Raw genomic sequence first — 26,897 nt, forward strand, 5'->3', positions numbered from 1 at the left:
CCTCAAGCATTCAATGAAAAATAATGTTTTGAAAAAGTGAATCTTCGAGGGGGAAATGAAAGTTCCATGCTCTACAAACAACAACAATTTTTATTGGCTTTATAGACTAAAACAATCCTCTGTGGTTTTATAAACAAAGGTTTTACAGTAACATGTATGCATGACGTCTTTTCAATTTTCTTTTTTACCTCATTACCATTAAGAAAATAGTTAATGATGTTATTTAAGTATAGCATTTAGCTGATTTTAAGCTGGATCAAGACCTTTATGGCCAGCAATCCTCTGACTGGTATCATAGTTATGGATGAGGTTTTATAATTTTATTAATCCTATTACACGAGAACAAATAACGTCTGCCATAGGCTATTTCATTAAATTTATGGGGTCATTTAGTTTTTAAAAAAGAGAGACTTTAAAGCCATGTTCTATACAAAGGGAGTTTACCAGCTAGCTCCCAAGCTAATATGCAGATTAGTCAAAGTGGACTTAATAGGATGACATATTTCTATATAAATCAGATTAAAAGCAGTGACACTTCAGAGAAGTGACATCAACACTGGCTCTCAAACTGTGAGAAATAATATACTTTAATCTCTCGGGATAGCCACTCATTTTGACACATTTCCTATAATTTTATTTGTCACAAAATGAAATTGTCATTGGGATTTTTAATAACAGAACATTATTATTCTAAGCAATATGGTGTCTCTGTAGGAGGCCAGTTAATTTTTGGGCTCGCAGCCTCACTGAGGACCCCCTTTGGATTGTGTCCATTCATTTGTTTGTGTATTAACAGCCTCCTTTGGAGAAGTCATGAAGCTGGACCACGTAGCCAGAGGCTCTCAGAGACCCTCTAGTGATCACCTCAGCAGGGTCTGTTCACTATGAACACATCCCCAGCATACACACACACACACACACACAAACACACACAATCACACACACACACACACACACACTCACACACAGACACAAACACACATATCACCAAACTTCTCTTCATGATGGGAATTTTGAGAAAACAGAGAGGTGGAGAAAAGTGTAAATTATGAAACTTAATTGATTGTCTCAGCTTCATTTGGCCCTTCACCCCTCCTCTCTGCAATATGGTATGCTTGTCAGCCTTCGTGATAAATTACATGCATGTATTTGCATGAATTTAGCATGAATACAATTCAGTGTTGTTTGCCAAAATAACGATCCAGAAAATGCCTGGTATTCTTCACAAAAGGAAAATACAGCCCTACATTGTGTTCTGTGCACTTATTTCCTGCATAGGTTATACAATTGGCAGTTGAGTGCAGCGAAAGTGCTGGTGCAGTGCTTTCCACTGGTTTTATTAGCACACAGTTTAGCGTTGTATTTTGTTGTACATGACAATGCTAAACACTGGATGTGTTAGAGACTGGGGCAGTATTGTTGCTGGTTTAATATTAGTTTATTCAGCATGTTTCTCCTGTTGTTTTCTACAAATTGGTGAGGCTTACAGTGTTGAAATAAAGGACCTGTTTGTTCATAAACATGCAGTTCTTTTCATTTTCTCTTGTTTGTCAAGGGAAACTATATGCCTGTCTTCCGTCATGTCTGTCAAGAAAGGCAACTGTTCAGTAGCAGCAGCAGTGTGATTAATCTTAATGTCAGATGAGATGTCTACCATCTAAAGGTGGGCGCTGTAATCATCTGCCCACTGACCCCATGATGCTCATCTACAGTCCTCTTTGCAGCCCCTGTGTTTTATAAGTAATTTCAAATCTCAGACTAAATGAACACGGTTCTCTCCCACGTGTCATGTGATCTTGGAGTGGGAGTACATCGAAGCACAAAACAAAGGGGTTGGACGAATTGGTTGCATATAGATTTGGGGCTGTTGGTAATCAAATGCTGCTGCCGAGGCCTGTGATGAAATTAGGCAATGTTGCCTAAATAAGGGATGAAGGGTTCATAATTGCCAGTCCTGGAGATCTGAGGTGCCGGGTGCCAACTGTCAGAGCAAGGCTAATGATGACAAATGTCTCTCTATGCAGATTGCTGCAGCGGCACGGGTGTGCAGCTGAGAAAGAACAAGAAAAGAAAAATGCAGAGGGGCTAATAAGAGAAAGCCTGTGTGCACATATTTAATGACCTACATGGAAACAAACACCCTTAACTGATGGGCTGCCTTTGAAAGTGCTAAAGCTTGATGCTGCTACCATAAAACGGAGTCCCCTACAGTACCTGTGACTGATAATAGTCATTAATCAGAATCATTACTATCTACATTTTTACCTGATACAGTGAACAAAAAGTAGAAACTGTTACTGACTTTCATTTGCTTGCAAGCTTGTCAAGATGATTTAACAATTAAAAAAAATTGTCATACTGGAAAAGTTAGCTCTATATTTAGCCAGACAATTCATCAGCTCAAGAGTAGAGGACACAGATTAGCATTGTCCTTGCATGTAGGTTTGTTCATTAGCTTTTTTGTAAGTTGATTGATGCTTGGGTCATTATTGTGCAATACAGCAAAGTTTTGTAAAAAGATAAATTGTCTGTTACTCTCTGGCTCATGTTCAAAATAGCAGGCTGTTCCTAGTTAACATAGCTAAACTGTTGTTGGTTAACATGGTTTTAAAAAAAGTTTTTGTGTCTTAAAAGTGTGCTTGATTTTAACCTCCTTTGTAGCAGAGAGCCATAAATCTGATTTCACTTACTGTGACGTAAGGCTCACGCTAATAAAAGAGCAAACCCAGAGTGTTGCATGGCCAGATTTCCCCAATTTGTTGCATGAATGGCTTTTGAAAGGGGTCCCTCTTTGTACAAAGGGAGTCTCGTCTTTGTTTGGTTTCGCCCCATCTGTGTCATCTGGTGGTCTGTGCAAGAGGGTGGTGTCTCGGGGTGCTCCCCAGCGGCGATGCCAGTTGTTTTATGGACTCGCTGGAGTGGTGCTGGGAGTTCATAAGTTGGCTGGGCCATTGTGTGCTGAGCCCAGCTGACACGTGTGAATTGACTCCAGCATATTGACAGATCATTTCCATTAATGAATCGGAGGAGTCTGCCTTGTTTCACTCTGTGATTTATGCCCTTGCTTCATCATCCTCTGTGCTCAGGGTTAACTAACAGCCCCCTGAATGACTCAACTACAAATAGCTGGATGAAGGGAGTTTGCTTTTGTGCATGGATGGATTTTCTTTAAGTGATATTTATGCATTTTATATCTTATATTTCAAGCCAAATCAAGTGAATTTATGTACATAATCCCAAATCACAATTTTGTCTTAGAGGATTTTATATGACATCCTCTGTCCTTAGACTATCTCAGAATAATCTTTAAGTTTTATATCTGATGTTAACATCTAATATAATAGCATCTTAGTTAAATCATTGTTATCTCATCATTAGTTCTGAACATATAGTTCTGCACATTAAAGCATTTGAACTGCATATGAAGATTGACTTGGTGATGTACAGTTGATTAATAAAATGGAAAGCGATACATTTTCTACTTTTTAATTCTACCCCCACCTAGTGTCTCCAAGTAATCTTATTGTTGATGCCACTGTCGCAGGACTAGCAGGATTGCTTTCTGTTTTCCTCAGAGCTTATCCACAGATGAGTGATTGATACTAAACATCAAAACACAACATTGAAAAGAGAGGAAAAACATGTTCACTTAGGAGGTAAAGTAACTGTATTATTTATATAGTTATATATATATTTTGTTTAAAAATGAAATAAACACATAATTTCTGTAAACTAGCGTTACTTGATTTTGACCTTTTGTTATGGCCTCATCATCGCAAATCGCCTACATTCAGTTGCTTTGAGAAATACCCGTTCAGCTTGCTGCCATTTCCACTAATTCTCTAGACAGTAATGACACCTGCAAAATCACTTGTTCACTGAAAACTTACTCCTTTGCTGCAGATAGCTAGTGCTGGACCTTCCTGCTTTTGTTGCGCAATGGTTGACGCACTTCCTTTTGTGCCGAAAAGTGATTCTTCATTTTTTCCCAGGAGATCGTACCTGGAGGCAGGCAAAATTGCATAGTGAAAAATCGGCTAATAGCAAACCAATTTTAACACAGTTTATGTCATTGTTCTATAGCTATTACATTGTGCAATCCACATTTAATTCAGGATTAAATGTTTAAACAAAAAAGATATCTTTGGTGGCTTTAACAAGCCACCTTTGACAAGTAAGTTGACATTTATCAAAGAAGTGTTTTCTGTCTGATAGTTGGCTGCTCTTGCCACTCTGGCTGTTTCTTGATTTGATATTGAGCTGCTTTTTGTTTGCAACCGCTGGTGTCTCATCAGCTCGGCCCTGATCCTCAATGGCGGCCATCCAGGTTGTTCAAAGCAACAGCCACACACTGCTGATAGCGCTGGCCTCAGCCTGGCCTGTCACCCCCGCCACTGCTGCCACATGGAAGGCACATTTGCTTGCCACCATTTTATGCCGCTGTCACCCTCCCTTCAAGAGCAAGGGGAAAGAGGGGAGGTGAAAAAGGGAGAGGAGGGAAAGTGGGAGGCTCACCCTGAGCGGATGCGAGACAAAGATGGCAGCAGAGACATTTTGTCTACTTTCATTAGTTCTGGTGGTGGTGAGCTGTGCTGAATATTAGCCTGTTACTGGCAAAGCCACACAATGTGGAGCGCAGACGGAGAGCATGTCACAATCAAATCTACCCCACCTCATTTCCATCTTCCTCACAGAAAAAGTGGGACATATGGGGCAGGATGCCAATTGCTTATTTTATATGGTAATTAACACCCCTCAAACCGTGTTATGTGGTAGGTGTGTCTGAACCGTGACAAAGTTTATCTCGCAAATTTACATATATATTCCCAGAAAGGCAAGATATTTTAAGATCCTAACAGACTACAAAGGCTTATGTGCTGTGTTTCATTAAGAAATGGATGAACTTTGCTGGCCTTCACTCATGTGTAATAGTTTTGTTGCCACAGTGTCACATGCAGCTAAACTCAAAACCATCCTAAATCAGTGCTGTCATTTCCTTAGTATCTACTATCTGGTATCTGTCAGCTTAAATTGGGACCCTACCTAAACCCGTCCACACACTGTATAGATCTGTGTGTGTATGTGGACGAGGGTCTGTGCACTAGTGCATGTGAGTGAAGGACAGTTGGATGTGTGATATGTTTGCAGATGTTTGTGATGAACGTTTGTTGTTGTTGCTGTTTGTGATCAACGTGACATAATAATTATCACCTGCTCCAAAACTCTTCTTTGGAGCTCTGCCAAAACACAGATGCTTGATCTGGTTTCTTATTCTCCAGCCTGCAACTGATTCTTTTGTTTACCTAAATAACAACATTCACACAGCAAGTCCCTGATTGGCGCTAACCTCAGTGTGTGTGAGTGTCTGTGTCTGTGTGTGTGTGTGTGTGTGTGTGTGTGTGTGTGTGTGTGTGTGTGTGTGTGTGTGTGGAGATGTATCTGAATGTTGTTTTGTCCTGCTGGGCTTTCATCTGTTGGACTCATTATAGTAGTCATCTCACTGGGCTGCAGAGAAGCTCAGGAGACGGGCTCCCCATGAAAGAGTCATGATGGACGAAAAAGTGCTGATGTGCAGGTTCCTGCCTCCAGGCTTTCACCTGCTCAGTAACAGCCCCAAGGCGAAAAAGAAGCAGGCCGCTCAGACCAGCCAATGAAAGAGTGCAGAGCTGAAGCAAGACTGTTTTAGTGTGGCTTATTGGGAATTGATGCAGAAACAAAAAGAAAAAGTTAACTAATTAGTTGCCTGAGTGAATTTTCAAATCTCTTTCGAATGATAAAAACCAAACAAGTCAAAAATGTGGATGAAAGCACCAAAAACGATGGATAAAGTTGTGTCGTTCTACCTTGTTAAATTTCAAACGATTTTATTAGAGTGTCAATTCTGTGGTCTTGGCAGGGCTTGGGAGGTGTCTGAGCAGGGAGTGCGGGAGCAGGGTGAGAGCATGTCGGCTGTTGACACCATCTAACGAAGGAAGGATTAGGAGTTTACAGAGGCAGTAATATGATAGGTCAAAAAGAGGAGGCACTCCTCCACAGCACTTGGCTCTGTAATGAATGATTGACTGGAAAAGGAGAAGCTGCCACTCGCTGGCTGAGTGCTCATCTTGACGCCTGCCGCACCGCTCCACGGCTCCCCTTGATCACGTTTCGCTGCTCCCTTCTCATCTAAGGCACCAGTCTGCAGGGAAAAGCTGCTTTTCCCTCTTATTTTTCTCCCTAATTTACACATTTAAGACATTTTTGTTTGCTTATTTGCAATTCCTTTTTTTGTCAGTGAGCCTCTCTCTATCAGTCCTACTCCCAGCCCTGGAACCAGCCCCCCACACCCACCCAACACACACACGCATACACACACACTCCCTCACTTACAACCTTCCCTTTCTCTTCTGTTTGCCTTGAGGCAATGAACTAATTTCAGGTTCCATAATTGCGGTGTGTTGTACACCTGTCTGCTATTAATTCTCCCCTGTCTCTCATTCTCTTTCTTAATGAGATATTATTGTAATTATTGTCATTAAGCTATTTTCCGTAATGAACTTGATTGATGTTGTTCTTATGGCACTATTTATTCTCTGTAATTAGTGTAAATGTGTTGAGAACTTTTACAGGCACTGATAGTCTGAGAATGTGGTTATGAGTGAACTCGGCCGCTCATTCACTCATCAGCTGACCTCAGAGTTCCCGCTTAGTGCAGAGTTTGTCTTGGATATGGAGAGGAGAGCTGAGCAGCCTGGTCACTGCTGAATAGAGCCCTGCTTGTAGCCATTTTAAGACCATTACAACAGTGAAAGGCTACACAATGGCCAGCGCTGGGCTTTGTTTCAGCCTGTCACTTGCACCCTGTGAAAATCAAATAGTGCTTTGCCTTAAAAGAAAAGGTGCAAAAGGTTTTGCTTATACTCCCATTTTTGGAAAATCTAGTTGTGTTTTGAAAAGGGGGGAAAAAGTTTTCAGTGACTCGATTTTTATTGTTGGGGAGGCAAACTACTGGAAGGAATGCTAAAGAAAATCTCAGCTGAATGAACGATGTTGAATTTTTTTTCTTAGCAGCTCTCAATCCAATTAGGAGTTTAATAAGGGTCATGCATAGGGACTTCACGCTGCAGGTTGGTTTCTTTTGGGTGCTTTTGGGGAGGAGGAAGGGGCTGAAGTTGGATAGGGCCCTAACTGGAGGCTGGTCTCTTTAATGTGTGGTGAGGGGTCTTGTGCCCTGGTGAGTCATTGAAGCTGTCTGGGGAGCACTGATGATGTTTTCCGTTATTCTGTTGGCAAGGTCATGAGATAATCTGACACTGTGGTTAGATTGGTTTCTCAGGTGGTACCAATTATCTGATCTCACACAAGCCTTTGCTTCTCCCCTCATATGCTCCTCCAGTGCTGTCTTATTTGCCTTGAGGATTTATTTCCTTACTCATAACATCTTGTCACTCATCTTTATTCAAGTCAGCATCATACAGCTCTTGAAAACTCATTATTTATTCCTTGTTTTTGGTTTAGTAGTATCTTACCTGGACAAACTTTAGTCTAGGGATACTGAACTTGCTTTGCTTGGGGGCCATTTTTGCCAGAAGGCCAGGGGCCAGTTGTAGCAGCCCCATACATGTTTCTGGGATTTTAGGATGTTTCTAGGTTTGTAACTTCAGGACATTTCTAGGATTTTAGCACAATTCTAAGCTTTAAAGACATTTAATGGATTTTAGGAAATTTCCAGGATATCAGCACATTTTTAGGATTTTAGGACATTTAAAGGATTTTAGGAGGTTTCTCAGATTTGAGAACATTTCTAGGAACTTTAGGATATTTTGAGGATCTTAGGAGGTTTCTCATATTTTTGGTCATTTCTCTGATTTTAGGACATTTGTAGGATTTTATGACATTTCCAGGATTGTAGAATATTTCTAGGATTTCAGGACATTTCTAGGATTTTAAGAAGATCGGATTTCAGGATGTTTCTAGGATTTTAGGACATTAGGGCTTAGCTAGGACCACTGTTGGGGGCACTTTTCTTAATAAACAAGCTCTGTTTTGATGTTGTTTTATGCACTCTGGCACCTTATGTGTACTAGAAGTACAAAGATAATTCCTTATGTGAATCAATTTATTTTTTATTGTGAATTAGAAAATGGTTTGGGGGGGGGGCTACTCAGCACCCTATCAGGGGGCAGATTTGGGTCGCAGGCCACAAGTTGAGAATCACTGCTGTAACCATCCTTGGAACTTGGAATGTGCGTAAAAATGCAAAAAGGCTATATGGGTCTTTAAGGGGGCCTTAGCTGATCTTTAATCTCTCCCTATGAGAGGGAAAGTGGGTAGCAGGGTCCTAGAAGTGGACACGTCCAGCCTTTGTGGGTTTGTTCACATGCTGAGGAGCTTTGAGTGTCTGACAGCCGTTTAACTCCACACGACCTGGTTCTCAAGTGCCATCGTTTTGGCGCTCTTGAATCCTGTTAGGAGCCATAATTACAATTCATGCACTCCCTGCGCTTCTTTGAAGAGGCATTGAGAGAGCATAGAGGGGTGCGGAGAGCCTGAAAGAGCCCTGGCAATACTGGCCCTTCATCAGTGTGGAAACACTCTCAGATGCTTTCAGTAAACTGCCTAAATACTTGGCCTGCATTGTTAAACCAACATGTTTGTGTGTCATATAGATCCACAAAATGACAAGTATTTGGGTTATAGAATGGAAAATGGTGTAAATGTGTATATATGTAAGTATTTACAATTTCCAGAGATGAGTTTCTTAAAATGGAAGTGGAAATACATAGTACATTTTATGTGACACATTTTCTAAAATTGCCCTTCTTTTAAGTATGCAAACAACTTGTGAATTGAAGTGCGTGTGAAGTGAAGCACATTCAATGACTTTCAAAAGGAAAGAGGAGAAAGGGTGAGCATAATGCCTAATAGGTGCTTTAGTAATTTCTGAGTTTTCATAGCTTAATCCGTTCTGAAAAGCTGAGGAGAAGAAAGGCTGCAAATGGCCCTCAGTATTAATTCGATGTGACTTCTGTACAATAAGGGCTGTGGATCCCAGAAAACCATTTTCAAGCTTACCTTCTTTCATCATCCTCAGCCCTTGGAACTTCTGCCTAAATGTTTCATGAAACCAAGGCTGTAAGCCTCTTTGGTATTCTGTCTTTATAACGCCTGGTTTAAGACTATTATTACACCATGTTCAAGGCAGAGGAGCACATACAAACAGTGAAGCTGCCCCTCCATTGTGTGAAACTCAAATTGATTTAGTACAATTGGGAGAGCACTTGTATTAAAACACACATATTCTATGGCTCATTTCCCCCCTTTCATTTTGGAGGTTTGCAAATGCAAATGAGGGCTGGTTTCTCTCCTTTTTAAAAATAAGTATTCTCTCTGGTTCTCTTAGAATATCTGCTTGTTTTTTTTAAGCAGATCAAATGACGTGTCCTTCATCAGTCATATTAATCATAGATTTCAACATTGCATTTTCTCTGAAAAACAATTATGTGACCAAACCGCACATAAAAAACAGTGCCTCATTATTCAGATTTCATCCTGATATTTTGCTAAGATAAAGGTAAAATTAAAATGAAATTCTGCACTGTTGCTGTCAGAATATAGACCCTCCGCAGCCCCCATACCCCCATCAAATGTGTAAAAAAAACTATTTTGTGAACTCTGCGACTTATCTGAGATTCATAAAAGTCCTTATTTTGTTTTTCTTTTCCTGCAGGGAGATAAATCAGGCAAAGGATTTGGTTTGTTATCAAAGAATCCTGTGATGATGTGCCTCAGGAAAGTGCATGCTGTATCTCACAGCTTTCTCTGCTGTGGATGCTTTGAAACACATTCTCTCCTATTATAAAAATAATGTCAGGGACATAGACACCCACTCATTTTTTTGAAATTTTAAGAAACAATGAGCCTACTTTCTTTCTTGTTTACATCGAATGGGGGGAAACTAGCAAGGGACACACTGGGTGGGTCAGTGACCCTGGAGAAAACAGCTTGCATTAATATGGTCTAATCCAATGTAATTAGTCAAATTACAGCATGCCAAGCAGCTTGTCAGGGGCTGTCGGCTTTGGCAGGCACACAAGATGGCCTGGAATCCCCCTGGACAGCAGACAGACCTCAAAATCTCTGCAAAGCCGCTCTTCTGCACTTACTTTTACTCCTTTCAGTCCAGTTTCTTGGCCTCCTCCATCTTTCTTTCTTGAGAAAATAGGGTGGGCTCTTCCAGCCTTGCTACAATGTTTTCACCTTTTTTTTTAGATGTCTCCCATACCCCCAGGCTTCTAGCTTGGCTTCCTGCCTGCCTGCTAAGGTGGATCAAAATGATATGAGGATTCATAGCACGGGCTACAGAAAGTCAGAATAATTATATCAGCGCTTCTCTCCTCCTACGTGATTTTATGAGAGTCAGAATGCACGCTAACTAGTGCCGCTAAGAACCGTAGACACGGTTAAGACACTTCCTCATGTCGCAGGATTAGCGTTGGTAAAAAGATTTAAACTATATAATTACATGAGGATAAAGTACAAATTATCTAGTGCACTCAACAGCCAGATTATCATCCCCCTGCAAACCCTGTTCAGCCCCAAGGGGTGAGCCTGGATGACAAAAGGCCCTCATTAGCATAAATTTACAAGCCCTCTTGTTCAGAGAAGCCGATAAGAACCTGTTCCACCTTTGCTTTGGCCCTGAATGGCTTGTTGTGCTTTTGGCAATGACAGATAAGTCAGGGTAATTCCACTTTATGCCTGAAAAAATGATGCTCCAGATTCTGGCTGCATCCCGAAGGTGTCACCCACGATAATCCTCAAAGAGCGTCCAGCAGAAAGGGGGCTGTGTGTTTTCCAGATGATATACCGCGAATGACAGAAAGAATTATACGAAGGAGGCCAAATCTGTAACATATTATTAAGCAATTGCCAGCGAATAACAGGGATAAAAGGATAATGGATGAGGGTGTCGTTATTACCTTGGTGCTGAGGGAAGCGGCAAAGCAAAGGTAGAGAGACAAGATTAATTGAGGACGAGTGAGGCGCTCATTGCTCATCAGGCCCTCTCGTCTAACCACTTGCTCTTTCTGTCCCTCTCCTCCTCTGTCTCTCCGCCTCTTCATCCTTGTCTCGTTCTTTCTCTTCTTCTCTGTCTTGTTCTGAGCCCCTATCCCTCCCACACACCACCAAAAAAAAAAATGAAAAAGAAAAGTGGGATTTAAAGCGATCAGCTTGGCACTCTCAGTGGCAGCCAGAGGAAGCTGGTACCCAGGCCAGGAAGATTTCAGTCATCTTAAGGCTGACAAGTCCTTGAAAAAGTCCCATTAGGAAAAGCTTGCTGAAAAGACCCCATACCAAATGACTGCATCCCTTCTCTCAAGCTCCTTAGTGAAGGCATCCTCAAGCTGTTTATCTGGATGATGTGCTCACTAAGTGTGTTCATGTATGTGTGTAGATGTGGCTGCGGGTGGGTCACCACATGAGTATGTTCATACTAAATATTTGCTGTGTCCCTTTGTTTACCTGCTAGATATAATTTACCTGCAAGGGTATAATGTGAAACTATATAGTGTGGTATGAAAACTGATGGTTATCATACTTAGTACAAAAAGTGCAACTAGATAGAGAATCTCAACCGCCCATGTGCATATTGTTTCCTCCTCAACTGCCTAGTAGACTTTTTGCAAATACTTCCTATTTAAAATTATTATTATTGTTATTATTATTATTATTATTATTATTGTTATTAGCAGTAGTAGTAGTACAAGTAGTAATAACAACTGTATAATACCATATACTATTGTGATACTGTGGGACCATGATATTCTCTTAGACAGTAATTGTACTGATCTTATACTGTTGCAACTCTACTTGCCTACTTGCGAGACATAATTAAGTTTCCACTTTTATTTCAAAAGACTTGAATTATGATGTAACTTAATCAACATTAACACTACTACAGAGTTAAGTCATATTAGCTTGAATGCTACTTTGCAGCAATTTGTTAGCTTTAAAAGAAGTGTAAATGTTTTTCAAAAATACGGCTAACTAATAGAGCCACGAATAGGCCAAAATATGTTATCCAAACCTGTAAGTGGTTGATTATTAAAAGGCAAAGTTATGGAGTTTAACACTCTTCTCACAATATATGCCAGACATAAACAAACTCCCTTAGTAGAGGACCAGTCAGGGTTCCTTCAGTTATGGAAAAGGGGCGGGTCGTTTACATCACATACTTCTAATATGCACCAGTGTGTGACAACTTCTTGTTACCATCTTCTTACCATCACAAACTTTTCTTCATTTTCTTACCACGTCCCGTTTCTCCTTTTATATGTGTTGGCTAGTTATGACAGTGGGATTACACATGGAGGGCTATGAATTCCAAATTTCCCATACCTATGCTGTGCCCAACTACTTCTTGTAAATTGTAGCCAACTGCATTTTTGAGGTGGTGAAATGTTTGTTTTATACTTCATGAATGGTCATGGGAGTTTTGAAATTATGTCAAAAATCATGAAAATATGTGGGAGCCCTATATATTGAAATCAGTTGGAATAATCCAATAGGGATACGATACACCTACAAAGCTGTGATTCAGTGGTGAAGCCTTCAAAGGTGTCTTTTTTCCAGTTGTTTCAACATAATTTTAAACACGCTGTAATTTTGCTATTCCTGGTCAAAAGTCACTGTATATTGCGCTGTACTTCTGTGAAGAGTAAAGGTGTAAACATGCACTTGCAATCAGCACATTTATGCGACTATATTTTCAGCATTTAAAAACATTGTATCTGTGAATGCAGATTATTATTAAATACAGGAATATAAATTCAATGTGGTTCTATAGATGCATGTAGATCGCTGACTTTGTGTTTTCCTCCTGCATGTGTATATCACTAAGGACATCAAGGAAATAGACTTTATTTTGTTTCTTCTAACCCCTCAGAAACCTTTCTGTAGGCATCATGTGGCTTGTTGCCAAACTTTATATATCATGCACTGTAATGAACCACAATTTCTGCATTTCTTGAGGCTTTATATTTTAACATGGACAGATAAAGAATGTTTAAGGAGCCTTGACTTTTTAAGAAGAGATTGCACACTAGGAAAACGGCTCCTCCCACCTGTCCTACCATGGCAGTGTTGAAGACAGCGCTGCAGGGCCTGCTAATGTGCGTGAAATACCATCCCTGACATAAATGTTATTGACAAACTTGGCTGGACATTTGGGGCAGTGAACTGCCAGCATATTTAATGCATATTCATCTCCTTTATCCCACTGGTCTTGCCAGAGCACCCGAGCTGTGTCATCTTGCCACACTCCAGCTACCACCCAAATGTATAGTGACACTGATTATGCAAATCTGTATCTTGTTTTCCCCCAATACCTGCATTAGGAGCTTGCTACTTTATTGAAGTTGAGATACGGGTCTCACACAGAGGAGCCAAGTGGAATGCTGATTTTTTTTTAAATTTTATAATCTGTTGGAATCTTTTACGTTTTGGTATTTCTACATTTCATAACACTTGTCACATTAAGAGGGGGAGTCAGATGAGAAATATGCTTTGATGCTCAGGCATAAGACTTGCACGATGGAGAGGGGATTAAAGCAGAAATAAAAGTGTGGACTTTTTGCTGCTTTATAAAAGTTGGATGTTGTTTCATTTCACATGTGGAACACCTGAGTCATTTTTAGAAAGAAGGATATGTGGGGGTTTTTTTCGTAAATTTTTCCTTTAAAGGGTCAGTTTACCCAAATTACAAAAAATTATATGTTCGCCCTTTCTGTCTCTCCAGTAACGGTCCAGAATTTTATCTGTGCATCTCTTTGGATAACAATTGCTTCTGAAAAGAGGGTTTGCGTTAATCTTTTTCCTTTTTTTTATATCTGTGAGCACAAATAAACTAAATTCCATTCACATTAATTGTATTGTGATAGAGGCTGATATATCAAAATCTACACGTCTACATTGCTAGATATGGCATGAGGTAAATAAAAGACTACTCGTGATTTAGCTCTGATTTAGCATCATATGATTTACTTTTAACTGTTAAACTATATCCTCGTGACCCAGTACATTGTCTATGGCTAATGAAGCTCTCCCACTTAACTGGGAGTTGGTCTCTGCTCTTGCTGGCTTTATGCATTCTTTTTGCCTTTACCGACTGCTCAACCTCTTCACAGATTTGGCCCATACTGCCTGGGGTCAGCCATTGAATACAGTATATGCAGTGTGTGCTGATCCTCCAAATTGCCATGTGTGAAATCCATCCCACTCGCTCCTGGGGGAGTAGTCATATCACTCAAAATGAAACTGCCTCTCGTATCCTCCCCTTATTCTTCCACTTCGCTGTTCTCTCTGGCCGCCTGGGACCATGCAGTTGTGAGGCTTTATAGTGGAAGCCTATTAGACAAATCTTAGATGAATGCAGCAGAGGTACTGTGATACCAGGTTGTCAGAGTGCTCCACAGTCTCATATAAATATATCAGTCATGCTGGCTTGGAGGTCTCACTGAATTATATTATTTTCCAGTTTTGGTATAAATGCAATGGAGGGGGATTGTATTGTTCCATATGGGAGAAAATTGCATCAGGTTTTAGAGAAAATGCTTCGTTAGATTTATTAATAACGTCTGTCATACTGTCTCAGCCAATGTGGGGTTAAAGCTATTCGGAAGTCAGATCTGATTAGAATCTATTTCCATGCATGAAGTGGCTTCCTATTGCTTTTAAGTATGATGTGCTCCATTTGAGCATCTGCACATTATCATATGTGAGTTTCAGCCTAAACACCGGTGTCACCTGTGCCTCTCCTCATCTCATCTGTCACAATATTTTTCCGTTCTCCACCTGTGATGTTCTACAGGCAGAATGCAGCCTGCCCTCTGTCAAATCAGGGAAAGAAGAGGAGGGGAATAAAAGAAAGAGAGGACAGAGACGTTAAATTGCATTATAGCTATTATGCTGTGGAGGCATACCTCCCTGCAGCTGGCAGAGCAGCGCATGCGCCTGTGGCTCTTAATGAGCCTGCGTGGAGGGACCTGTATGGAAACAAAAGGCTGCGCTTGTCGGCCACACCAGACCCCTCCACCCGCCCCCTCACTGCTCCCCCAGCCCTGAGCGTGACAGACCAAGAGCAGAGCGCCGGTCCCTTCCTGGTGGCGTGATTAGATTGGGGCCGAAGTCTCCAGCTGGCAGGCCTGTCTGTGACTGGAGGCGGCCGTCCCCAGCGCTTGTCACTGGCTGACACCTCTGACAGGCAGGGGACAGCTTCAGCAGACAGGTTCATTAAATGGCATTTTTTACAGCTGGGCCTCCAAAAATGAGGGCTGGGCTTTGTCAAATCTCCAAGTCTACAGGGGCCCCGACGTGTTGGTTTAGACCAAAGCTTTGTTGTTATGACAATTTTTTTGATCTGGGCTGTTTGAAATCAGCTCTTTTTTCTCCTCTTTAGCCTCTCTTTTGTTGACAGCCAGCCCTTTGGCCTGTACTTTGTCATGGCAGCAAAATTTTCACTTTAGCTTGGTAACAAGAAACAACCATTGCTAAACAACATGTTCACAATCAGTTACCGTGTTATAGATGCTTATACATATTTTTAAATTCTTAAGAACCTTGCATGAAGTGCTCATCTGAAAAACCTGTGTACACTCTGTTTATTTGTATTATGCTGTTGTTGGTTACAATGTTTTAGTAATAATTGGCTTGATTTATTTCAAAAACTTGAATGAGCAAAAAATGAAACCAACAAGACAGAAATGACCTGGGAATTTTTTAAAAAAAAAATTAACAATAGAACTTTAAATTATCATAATTATAAATATAGTTTATACTAAGCTTTTTTCTTTTTCCCCCTAGAGATTTTTGCCTAGCTTTTTAAAAATTATTTTCTAAATCTACTAATTTCTTGCAATTTGTGAAACATTTATCGCCAAATTGCTCGACGCTCTTTTCTTATGTCTTTGAAAGGAATTGCACCATTTAGCTTGGGGTTCAAAGGTTAAATTATTAGAGAAAGGCGTCAGGAATCATTACAAGGAAAGTGATGTCCGCTCCATGTTTCAAAGGTTTAAATCTAAATATTAAAGTCATAAAATGAATCGAGACTTTGTTGAAAATGAAGTCTCGAGACATCCTGATAACTTAATATGTATTCAAATAACAGCTCACTGGTGCTTTGATGGAGAAAGCTGTTGCAGCCTTCCCATGATGCATATCTGTATGACTTGCCCTTCAGCATTGCACTCAGAAGACTACTTCCACAACATCTGGCTGCGGGGGGGGGGTAAAAGCTATGCTGCCTCCTAGTGAACTGCTGCTGGCCCTCAACAGTGCGCCTGCAGCTCCACAGCCATCCCTCCATCTCACCTCCTTTCCTCTCTCCAGTCAGCACGCTGCCTCCTCTGGGCCATGCTGTCTCTATGACAACTGTTTGAGTTGGGGGTTGCAGAGGTGTCAGGCAGGGCATTACTGGGAGGAGAGCACCAGAGATGGTGTGCTGCACATCCAGCATCTCCACCTAATCCAATTTTAATTGAGCTCCAGAGATTTTGGATGTGGCACGGAGGTCGGGCATGAGCTATTCCAGGGAGAAATTAAGGCAGCCCTGCTCGCGCTGCACTCTTCCAGCCTGTCACTATTTTAAATGAGCATTAGCATCAGACCTAACCCAGTTGAACATCTCACTCTGGCTTCCCTCCCTCCCTGCCTACTCCACCTCAATCACCCCCACACACATACAGACACCAGCACACACACTATATGTACTGTAGGGCTTCACCTTCTTACTACTCTGTTATATCTTTATTCTCTCTCACACACACTCCCTCTGAACTGAACCTATGTGTGATTATAACCTGGGGAGTTGATGAGGTTGCTCTCTGGCTCACACTGTTGGACAAAATTGTTCAGTCAGAGGGAAGTGAGATGGAAAGCGGGGGGAAAGGTGTGCGAGGGGACCATTCTCACCTGTCAGAACAACTGTCTTGGCTTTATGTGTGTGGACCTGCAGTCCCAGTGGGGCGGCGTACACTAATGATCCTTTGTCTGCTCTCTCCTCTCCTTGGCATGATGTTTTTTTTGTTGATTATTTATATCTCACTGACCCAGGGGGTCCTTTTTGGACCACTTGAGTTTTATTGAGTATCTGGAAAAACTGTGAAACACTCAAAGATAATCTGTAGAGAGCTTCATATTATGTGGAAAAGTGCCTTGAGACATGGTATAATGTCTCAGTGATGCTGTGCTACTCTTGTTGTATAATAAGGGAATTAATGAACTGGTACTATAGTGGTATTGACTTTCTGTTTTGAATAAAACTCATTTAATAGTTATTAATAATTGATTTTAGTAGCCTAATGGTTAGAGTGTTTGTCTTGTGAGCAGAAGTTTTAATCCCAGCTGTGATATAACTGTACCAGAGAACTATTCAATGTCTTACCAACTATTGCTATAGTGCCCAATAACATTGACAAAGACATACTAAAAAGAGCAACAGTTGACAACTTTTTAATTGTAAATCAGTAAGCAAATATTTAAAAATATTTTTTCAAAAATGACTTTTTGTGTAGAAGTTTGCTCAGGTCATATTGCTGTCATGTTTAGGAAACAGTGATGGCTCAATAATTGCTTTTGTGTTCATATTGCAAAAAGTAGCAGCTTAGTTTACACCAAGATTTTTTTTAGTCCGCAACCCAAAGGGGGTCTTCAGAGTTACTGCAGGGGAACTGCCAAATTACTGCTTAATAGCTGAATTTAGGTTTTAATTTAATTTACTTTTTGTAATGATCAAAATATGTCTGAAAATGCACATTAACCTAAACCCAGCATATTATTAGTAAAGGTAAATTGGACTATTCATAAAATGCATTCAGTTTAGAGTTCACAACATAAACGATGGGCTAAATTTTTATTTTCCATTGTGCAACGAAGTGAACTAGTTAGCTACCAGTTACATACTACTGAAACTTATTGGCCCCATGTGTTATTGTGCTAAGTACAGACATTCTTGTAATCCACAATAGATCATTGTGTAACTTTTCGAAAGACTCTGGGTGCGTTCTGAATCACATACTAATTTTTTTTTTCAGCTCTGCTGTTGTGACTTTGCAATGTTTAAATTTTTAGTTGTAACTGTATAAATTGTGGATTCTAACATTTTATGCATTAAATTAGCCTTCATATGCATTTCTCTATTATTGTTATTTTCTTTTTGTTGTTGTTGGTAATTTCTATGATTGTTTTCATCAGTTAAACAATTCATATTCACGTTATTACCATTTGACTGGTCATCAGTTACTTGAATGTGCTTTCATCCCTCATTGTGCATGTGTCACCTGTCAAGATCTGATGTATCTGCTGCTGCACAGAGGATTGTGGGTAAAAACAACCAGAAGAGCATGCCAGCTTGCATACTGCAAAATCTGAACCGGATGTAGTACAACATCCTGGTATTTTTGGCATATTGCATTTGACATGCTATGTATCGGGACATACTAAATCTTCTTGTGGCATACTATATAGTATGGTAGTATACATATCTGAATGCACAGTCTGACACACCATTCACCTTAGAAACTGCGGTCGGAAATGCAGAGGGTGAGGCTAACGTACCTAGCCGTGCAACTATAACTGCTGCTGACCACAGACCTAAAAATATTCAAAGATTTATCTCAAGTGCAGCTCAGTTTTATACAGTATACTGTATGTTGTCAGGGGTCCCTGCTCTCTCTTTGTTTCAGCTAAGGGGTCCTTGGCTAGAGAAATGTTGATTTAGTCCAAATAATTGAAGTCATAATCTGAAAACTTGCCTCCTTTCAATCGTGATATCAGAAATAGCGTAAATGAAACATCACACATGACATACTGTGCTTTTTCTTTTGCCATATGCAACTTAAACATTGACCACATTGAAATCAACAGTAGTCCTTATCACCTCTAACCTGACACAATCTCTGGTCTATGGAGTATGGAGAATAAAATTCACGCAGCTATTAGAACCTAAGGACATTTTCTTTTCTTTTTTTTCTGCCCTTCTAGGTCTTAGCATACACTGAGGGTTTACATGGGAAGTGGATGTTTAGTGAGATCCGGGCAGTATTCTCCAGACGCTACCTCCTGCAGAACACAGCGATGGAGGTCTTTATGGCCAACAGAAGTGAGTGGAAGTGCCAATTACAGCATTTGAGATCCATGCTTCTCCTGCTTGTCATTACTAAGGGACATCTCTCACTGTTTCACAGCATCAGTCATGTTCAACTTTCCTGACCAGGCCACGGTAAAGAAAGTGGTCTACAGTCTTCCTCGAGTGGGAGTGGGCACCAGCTATGGACTTCCACAAGCCAGGTGAGTCACATGTGCCAAAAGGAAATAAATTCAGCACTGTTAAATATTTCCAATATTGCGATTCCTTCATGACCCATGTTACCTCGTCTGTGTTATGTGTTGGAGCATCTGGGCAGCCTGGCCTGCAGCAGAGTCATTTGAAGTCCCATTGCTGCAGTTATTGAAGTGGATGTGCACTGACCCTGACTGAACCGACCTAATTCTCTGACAGAAGACTCTATACAGCAGGGCTACAGCCAGGCCACTGACCAAAGAGAAAACCACAGATTCCCTTCAGACTCTGATAGTGCTAACAAGCCTGTGTACACACTGCTACAACACATGCACAGTCTTCATTGTGTTAATGGTATGGATATAAAGCAAGTCATCCTGAATTAACACATTGAATACGAACCTACCTTTCACGGAATCTACTGGAATCAAAATTGTGTAATCATGAATGTCATAATTATTCTCTCATTTGCAGCTTGATATTTTGTGCATATGTTTCATCTCAGGATGTTTCTTCTAAAACTGACATGCTATGACATGTATGTCTATTAAATGTTATTGTCTATTAAATGTTATGTTATGATTAGTTTACAATATCTCTATAATGTAGCTAATACTTTGAATTTAACAGTAGCTTCATATGCAGTTAATTTTCTTTGCTTTTACATTTTTAAGAATATCAATTGAAAAGGAGCAGTTTCTAGCATTCATAGGATTTAGTGGCATCTATCTAAGCATTGCCAATTTTAACCAGCTAAAACTTCTCCTGTTTGCCATGTGCTAACTCTCGGTTAGGATTCCTTCAGTGTTTATTGTTCAGGAAGTTTTTAACTGGAAGAAGAATAATCCGGAGTCTCCTCTTTTCCAAAACAAACAGACCCACCTAATGCTTTAAAGTAGTAAAAACACTGGATGAAGCAGTTTCACATTAAGCATCAGTGTTTTTCAAGCACATTTTTTCACATCACTGCAGTATGCCCCCCTAAATCCTAAAAAATTTGTAACAAGGGTTGCAACAGTATGAGATTTTCACAGTATAATAACCATTTCAGAAAATATCCCGGGATCACAAAATCACGGTATTACAGAATTTGTCGTTATCAGTTACAATGTCCCTTAATGGTATAAAAATAGACGTTTTTTTGTTAAGTTGAACAAATGTTTTAATACTATAATTGAAAATAGAAATCATTTTTTAAAATGAAACGATGTAAAAAAAAAAAAATTGAAAATAGTCCAAATCCAATTACATTTTTCCCAATACTGTGGATAAGTAAATGATAACCACTCATTTTCATACCACAGTATACCTTGAGACCGGCATATCACTGCAACCTTATTCTTAACTAACACCAACCTTCTGTGTCCTGCTTTGTTGTTTGAATGTTTTTTCCAGGCGCATCTCCCTGGCTACCCCTCGGCAGCTTTTCAAATCTTCCAACATGACCCAGCGCTGGCAGAGAAGAGAAATCTCCAACTTTGAGTACCTCATGTTTCTCAACACTATTGCAGGTTAGGATTGCTTTACAATGCTGTGATTCCCAAGTGAAACTCTCTCTTAATTTTGAAGTAGCTGAAAGTATGAAAGTAATGTATTCTCTTTTTCACAGCCATCAGTTAAACAGATAGATTCTGATTTGTTTTCTCCCTTATCCGGGCAAAATTCACAACCGAAGTTTTAATCCGTTATCTGTGTGAAACTCTTCACCATTAGAGTCTCGTGACTTTAAGTTTAGCTATCATGATCAATAAACTTTATGTGTCAGTGGCACTGAAAACATACTATAAGTGGCCTCAGCTATGTCATATTTGTTTAAGAATCCTTGGTAACCTTAAGTGGTGCTCAATGTAGTAGACTTCACTGTTCATGGGAGTGTGCTGTTTGAAGCAAAGAGCAGGCACAGCAGATTTTGCCAGATAATTAGTGCCTGGCTTTGTGAGAGCATACACATGTGTGTCTGTGGAGTTGAGAGGTTCTGTTGTCGACTCTCTGATCTGAACTGCAACTAACAGGAAAGGCGAGAGCGACTGCACGCTACTCTGCTCTGAGAGGTGTCATCCTCTCTCTTGCTGAATATTCATGCATATTTATATTTAGCTCGTGCTTGAGTTCGATACATTATTGTCAGCTAATTAGATGTAAGGCAGACAGAAAAACATGCCCAAAATTCATTAAAAAACCCTGGTAATGACCTGGGCTGACAGGGATGTCAGAATAGTGTGGGGCGGCAGACAGGCGGGGGGGAAGTGCTGGGAAGAGGTGCGAAGGGGAAGTGGTCTTCTAATTAAACACTATTCCGCTGTTATTAACATCCTGCCACCCTAACTCAGGCCTCAGCACCAGTAGGTCGAAACCACACCAACACACCCAACTCTTCTTCCATTCTTAGCTCGCTCTTTCCTATGTGGCATTAACCTGGGTTATTATACTCTCTAGCCTCCCCCAGACCCTGGATATTCTGCAGAAGCCTTGTCATTGACTAGCCCGTCACACATTATCACTCGTTCAGCTAGATTTCGATTCTCTAATGCCAACCTGCTGCAATGTAGAAGCGAGCAGAGACATGTCTGCAGGATTGGTGAAAGTTGATAAGAATTTAGTAGGTTATCATTAAAAACTTGATGTCACCCACATGCAGATTTAAATAGGGTGTTTCCGCTGAGCGATCCCATTTTATTGTCGTGCATAATATTATGAACTAATGCATGAGCTTTCATTTAGACCTGACCTTAGGTGTGAGTGTCTTATTTCCTGCAAAGGTCACTGTGTAATGATGCAATAATGTGAAACTTAAGTTTCACTTGACCAAAGTCATTATTTCAGTATTTAAATGGAAACTAATGAAATCATGTGAAATGCTTCTGGAAGAAATGTGGTAACTCTTTTGGGCCTCATCAATATGTTAATGGGAATATACCAGTATATACGTAAACATAGCTTTCTCTGTGTATTTTGGCTTTCCTTCCACGTGCAAAGTTTTTTTTAGGTCAACAAAAATTGAGTTTTTGTCCGCCCAGGGTGAAGATTTTCAGAGACTGTACTAGTGTTGATGTGCAGACAGGGAAAATAAGTTTTTGGCTTGTAATGGATGGCAGATTGTGCGCAATTTTACCTCTGTGAGGCATAAAAAATGAGACAACATTTAGTGCAATGGCGGAAGTGACCAAAATAACCTTGCTAACGTGATTTTCTTTACATGTTAACATATAAATGTACAGTTTTTTTCCATTGTATTAATGAACAGGGGTGTCAGAATACACTACAGGGGTCACTGCCACAGGCGCCATAGTCTGATTGGCAAACATTTTCTTACGTGGCTTTAGTCTTAGGGTTATATTGCCGCCTGTTGGTTTGGCGTGCCCTTAACAGAACTTCAATTGTGTTTTGCATTTTTATTTGGACTGAGATTTTTTTTTAAAACAGTGCTTATGTGGATGGGGTTTTTTTGTTTGTTTTATGAACAAAGGATAAAACCTAGTTTTCAAAAATACTCTATTCGTTTGGACTAAGCCTTATTTATTAAGAGAGAAAGTTATAGAAATGTGGTCACACCATAGAATTAGCACGGCTTCCTCTTACAATTTAGTCTCTTTCTCTTAGAGAGTAAAATAAAATGCTGTTGCCTACTTTACTATCAGTTTGCTTTGAGGTTAAATTTTTAGCTTGATTTATTACCAGCAGTAAAAATTCCAACAAAACCATCTATAGCAGCTCTATCCCACTTGTGGATTACAACTGGCCACCACCTGACCTCACAGCTGTATCAGTGTCATCTTCAAAAGAAAAGTAGAGCATTAATGACAACATGGTACATGCTCTTGGCTTTTCCCATGGATTTCCTATGACACGTTTTGCCATCTGAAAATCATATTCCCACTGCAAGAACACAGAGGGAATGCACATCTGGCCAATTGGCGCATCAGACTTGCAGTGACATTTCAGGCGTTTGGAGTCATGGCCCTCAAAGGAATCTATATCCCTCTAATTACATCCACTCCTCACAACCAAGGGATACTAATGTTTTCTATAAACTTAAAGACAGCCTTCTGAGGCCTCCTGTAACGCCCACAGTCCATTGATAAAGTACACTCAGCAGGAAAAGGCATGGGGAGCACAGAAAACATTCTCTCATAGCAGAGAGAGCTCTCCATTGGTTTATGTGTTTCTCTTGCAGACGCTGTATGAGACAGGAAGTGCGTCTGATTGAGGGCTCTGAGATTGGGGGCTTGTTGGAATGTTGCATGCTGATCCCCCAATGTAACTGAAGCCTCAAGTGTACCCTGCCCCGCTTTCAACCCCTCTGTTCCTGTCCAATCCTTCATCACTCACAGAACCCTGTCTGCTCTGTGTGTCTAGGGAGGACATACAATGACCTGAACCAGTACCCGGTCTTTCCCTGGGTCCTCACCAACTACGACTCAGAGGAGCTGGACCTGACCTTGCCAGGGAACTTCAGAGATCTCTCGAAGGTACCGAGGCCTTTTGGCTGTACACCTCAGTATGACAGAGAGAAGGGGGGCAAGTAGGGGCAGCTGGCTCTGACGGCAGGGGATTTCCTTATTAAGGCCCAGACTGTAAAAGAATATCATATTTAATAGCCAAGGAATCATGTGCAGAGTCTAAACTCATGAGATGGAATGCAGAAAGTGGAAAATGCTGAGAGTAACAATGAAATGAACTCAAATACATTATGTAAGTTTACTCTCCATTTATTTAGTTTTGCATCGTCTCAGCACATAGCACTTGACTATAAGCTGAACGTGGCTTCCTGGTTTCTGCATTAGAGAGGTTTATACATTTCATAAACATATGTGCCTTGTAAAGTTGACACTACAGAATGATGCTTACAGTTAACTGAAAGACGGCTTTAGATGCACCACGTAACCCAAAAATGATTTTCATGATCTCAAGGAAGCCATATGGTTAAAATAACAATCACCTATCAATCACCCTAAAGCCACTATAATGAACGTTATTATATTAACTGTAAAGTTGAGTCAATTTCTAGTTTTGCAGTTGTGGTCTGGTGTACGAGCTTAAGCTGGTTAGATTTATGCAAACCAGCTGAACTGGCATTTGTCATTATGTGAAGTTCTGACAATTCTATAAGTAGCACAAGTCGCAGCGATAAATCCAACTCAAATTGCATTAATAATAAGCTCAATTGATAGTGTGATTAATATAATATCATGTTTGTAAACTTACCATTCTAGTGTCATGTAGGTTGTCATATATAATGTTACTTGCTGTTGGCTATCTTGTGTGTAATTTCCAATTAATATCACATTATAAAACATATAAAAAGTGTTTTCTGATTAAAAATATTACTTTAGAAACATAGGGAGATAGCAAGCTACTTACACATCTTTAAAGTGTTTACATCTCCAATTCTGAGCGCAAAGCTGATAACTACGTATGTCATTTGTTTACATAACAGAAGTGCATATTTAATGGATTCCATGTGGACAGAGACCTTAGGTGTTATGTAAAGTTATATGGCTCGCTTTCTGTTGGGCCACTGTGTCTTTATATTCCACTCAGAATTGACTGCTGAATCACGTGTGACAGCTGGTAAAATTCGATAAATCGGTCCAGTGTTTGGATTAATATCAAACCGGTTTGGAAATGTTCACACCAGCGCATGAGTTCACTCTTACTGATGAATCCACAGAGCATTATCACCTGACTCTGTAGTTCCCCACATGCCAGACAGATAAAGTCAGTGATTAGCTGGTGAACATAATGGAGCATTCAGCTTTTTAAGAGCCAGATACTTATCACAGGAATTGGTTAAGAGCAAAACAGACCTAAAGGGAGAGTGATTGTGCATTCAAGGGCCCATACCACCAAGCTATTTAGTGAAGTATGTCAACTGCAACATACCAAAACTACCAGGATGACCTACTTCATCCGGTCACATCTCAAAATGCAAGCCAGCATGCTTTTCTAACTATTCTGAACCACAATCCTCTGCACAGCGGAAGATACGTCACATCAACTGAGCCTCAGACAGATGACAGCTCATTGACAAGTGATAGAAGCTGCAGTGACGGTTGACAGTGCATTCAAGTGACTGATGACCAGTTAACTAAATAGTTAAAAATAGGAATAGGAATTTGTAAGTGAACAAAATAATCATAAAGAAAACCAACAGCAAAAGGATGTAACAATGTAAAAAACAATGACAGAGAAATGCGTATTTAATTTTACCGTCATGAATATCATTTGCTAGAATCTACTATGTATGCATTCATTACTTAAAAGTTAAAACTATATATCTTACAAAGTAGAGCTCTGTGGGTTGACCTCTGTCTTTGGTGAGCTCTGCAAATGGTGTATCTCCAAAGTATTGTTAAGTGATAACCATAAACAAGAGTCCATGGTGCAGTTTTATGACGACGGAGTATATCCCAATTGTATGCATAATTCATGAAACAATATGTATTTTGTAAGGCAGCTGCAGAATGTACAAACAACTTGGAAGGCATAGTAAGTATTGGATGTAAATTCCCTAGTGGCTGGAGCACCCGACTCCAAATGATTATTCATTTTGCTATGTGCTGGATGTGTGTAAATAAACCACCATATCAGCTTAAAAAGTGAAAATATGTTAATAATGTGTTTGTCTCATGTTTCCACTACCCCCAATTGGCCAAAAAATCAATTATTTCTCGTTCAATAAATATTTTCCATTGTCGACAGTATATTATGATACAGCAATCAGTGGAAATGACTGTATTTGAAATCAAACTCTTCATATTTAAAAAAAAAAAAATCATAACTTATTTGGTTAGATTTTAATTACTGCTTACTCAGAATCATTAATTCCCACAACAAAAATTGTTCATATCGACAGTTTAGGATTCATACTGAGTTATGCCCAGCTCTAGTCTTTACAACACATCCTCACAAACACGAATCACATACTGAGTGTATAAATAAAGCACATGTATTTGCATATTTTTAGAGCTGGTAATTTCATTAATAAAACATCGTCATTTAATAATTTAAGTTTCTGCTTAGATTAGATTTTCAAGGTTGATGAACTGATAAGAGCAGGTCATAGGCGCAGTGTGGCAGTGAAAGTCTTTCTAAATTTGGTGAGTCACAAAAGCATCAAGCTGTGCAGCAGCAAGAATCCCGCTAACGCTGCCATATCACAAGAGCTCCGACACAATGACACTAATGCCCCACAACCCTGTGAGATAAAGTTCAGCATTATGTTTGATCGGTGTTTGACTGAAGAAGAGGAGGCAGCAGATCACTCTACCGCAAACTGTGGCCTGGTTTACTTGTTTACCACCCCCCTTATCTTTCTCTGTCTCTTTCTCTCTCTCTCTCTTACACATGCAGACTCACTGACCTGAAAACAGTCACATTCCTGTCTGAGCTCTCGCACTCGCTCACTTTATCGCTCCCTCATTCCCCCTTGTTTCCCTCAAAGCGGCGACATTCTATGAGCCTCACTTTGCCATCTCAGTTCTCAACAGTTTGTATCAATTTTAAGCTTTTCAAGGCCTGCGTGTGCTGTGTTTTGTGGCGGCAGAGGAGGAGGAGGAGGACTTTGAGATGAAAA

General features: G+C 40.2%; 1 protein-coding gene across 1 annotated transcript in view; it reads left to right on the forward strand.

The window, feature by feature from the left end:
* nbeab (neurobeachin b) overlaps positions 1-26,897 on the forward strand; it is a 291,848-nt gene that overhangs the window by 190,244 nt on the left and 74,707 nt on the right. The window contains exons 43-46 of the mRNA XM_088079139.1: positions 19,024-19,141; positions 19,227-19,329; positions 20,717-20,832; positions 23,678-23,790. Of these exons, the coding sequence (XP_087935265.1) occupies positions 19,024-19,141; positions 19,227-19,329; positions 20,717-20,832; positions 23,678-23,790 (450 nt within the window). The remainder of the gene's footprint in view (positions 1-19,023; positions 19,142-19,226; positions 19,330-20,716; positions 20,833-23,677; positions 23,791-26,897) is intronic.

This window comes from Plectropomus leopardus, chromosome 6 (assembly GCF_026936395.1).
Source record: "Plectropomus leopardus strain MGB_pleo_1.0 chromosome 6, ASM2693639v1, whole genome shotgun sequence".
NCBI classification, from domain to species: domain Eukaryota; kingdom Metazoa; phylum Chordata; class Actinopteri; order Perciformes; family Serranidae; genus Plectropomus; species Plectropomus leopardus.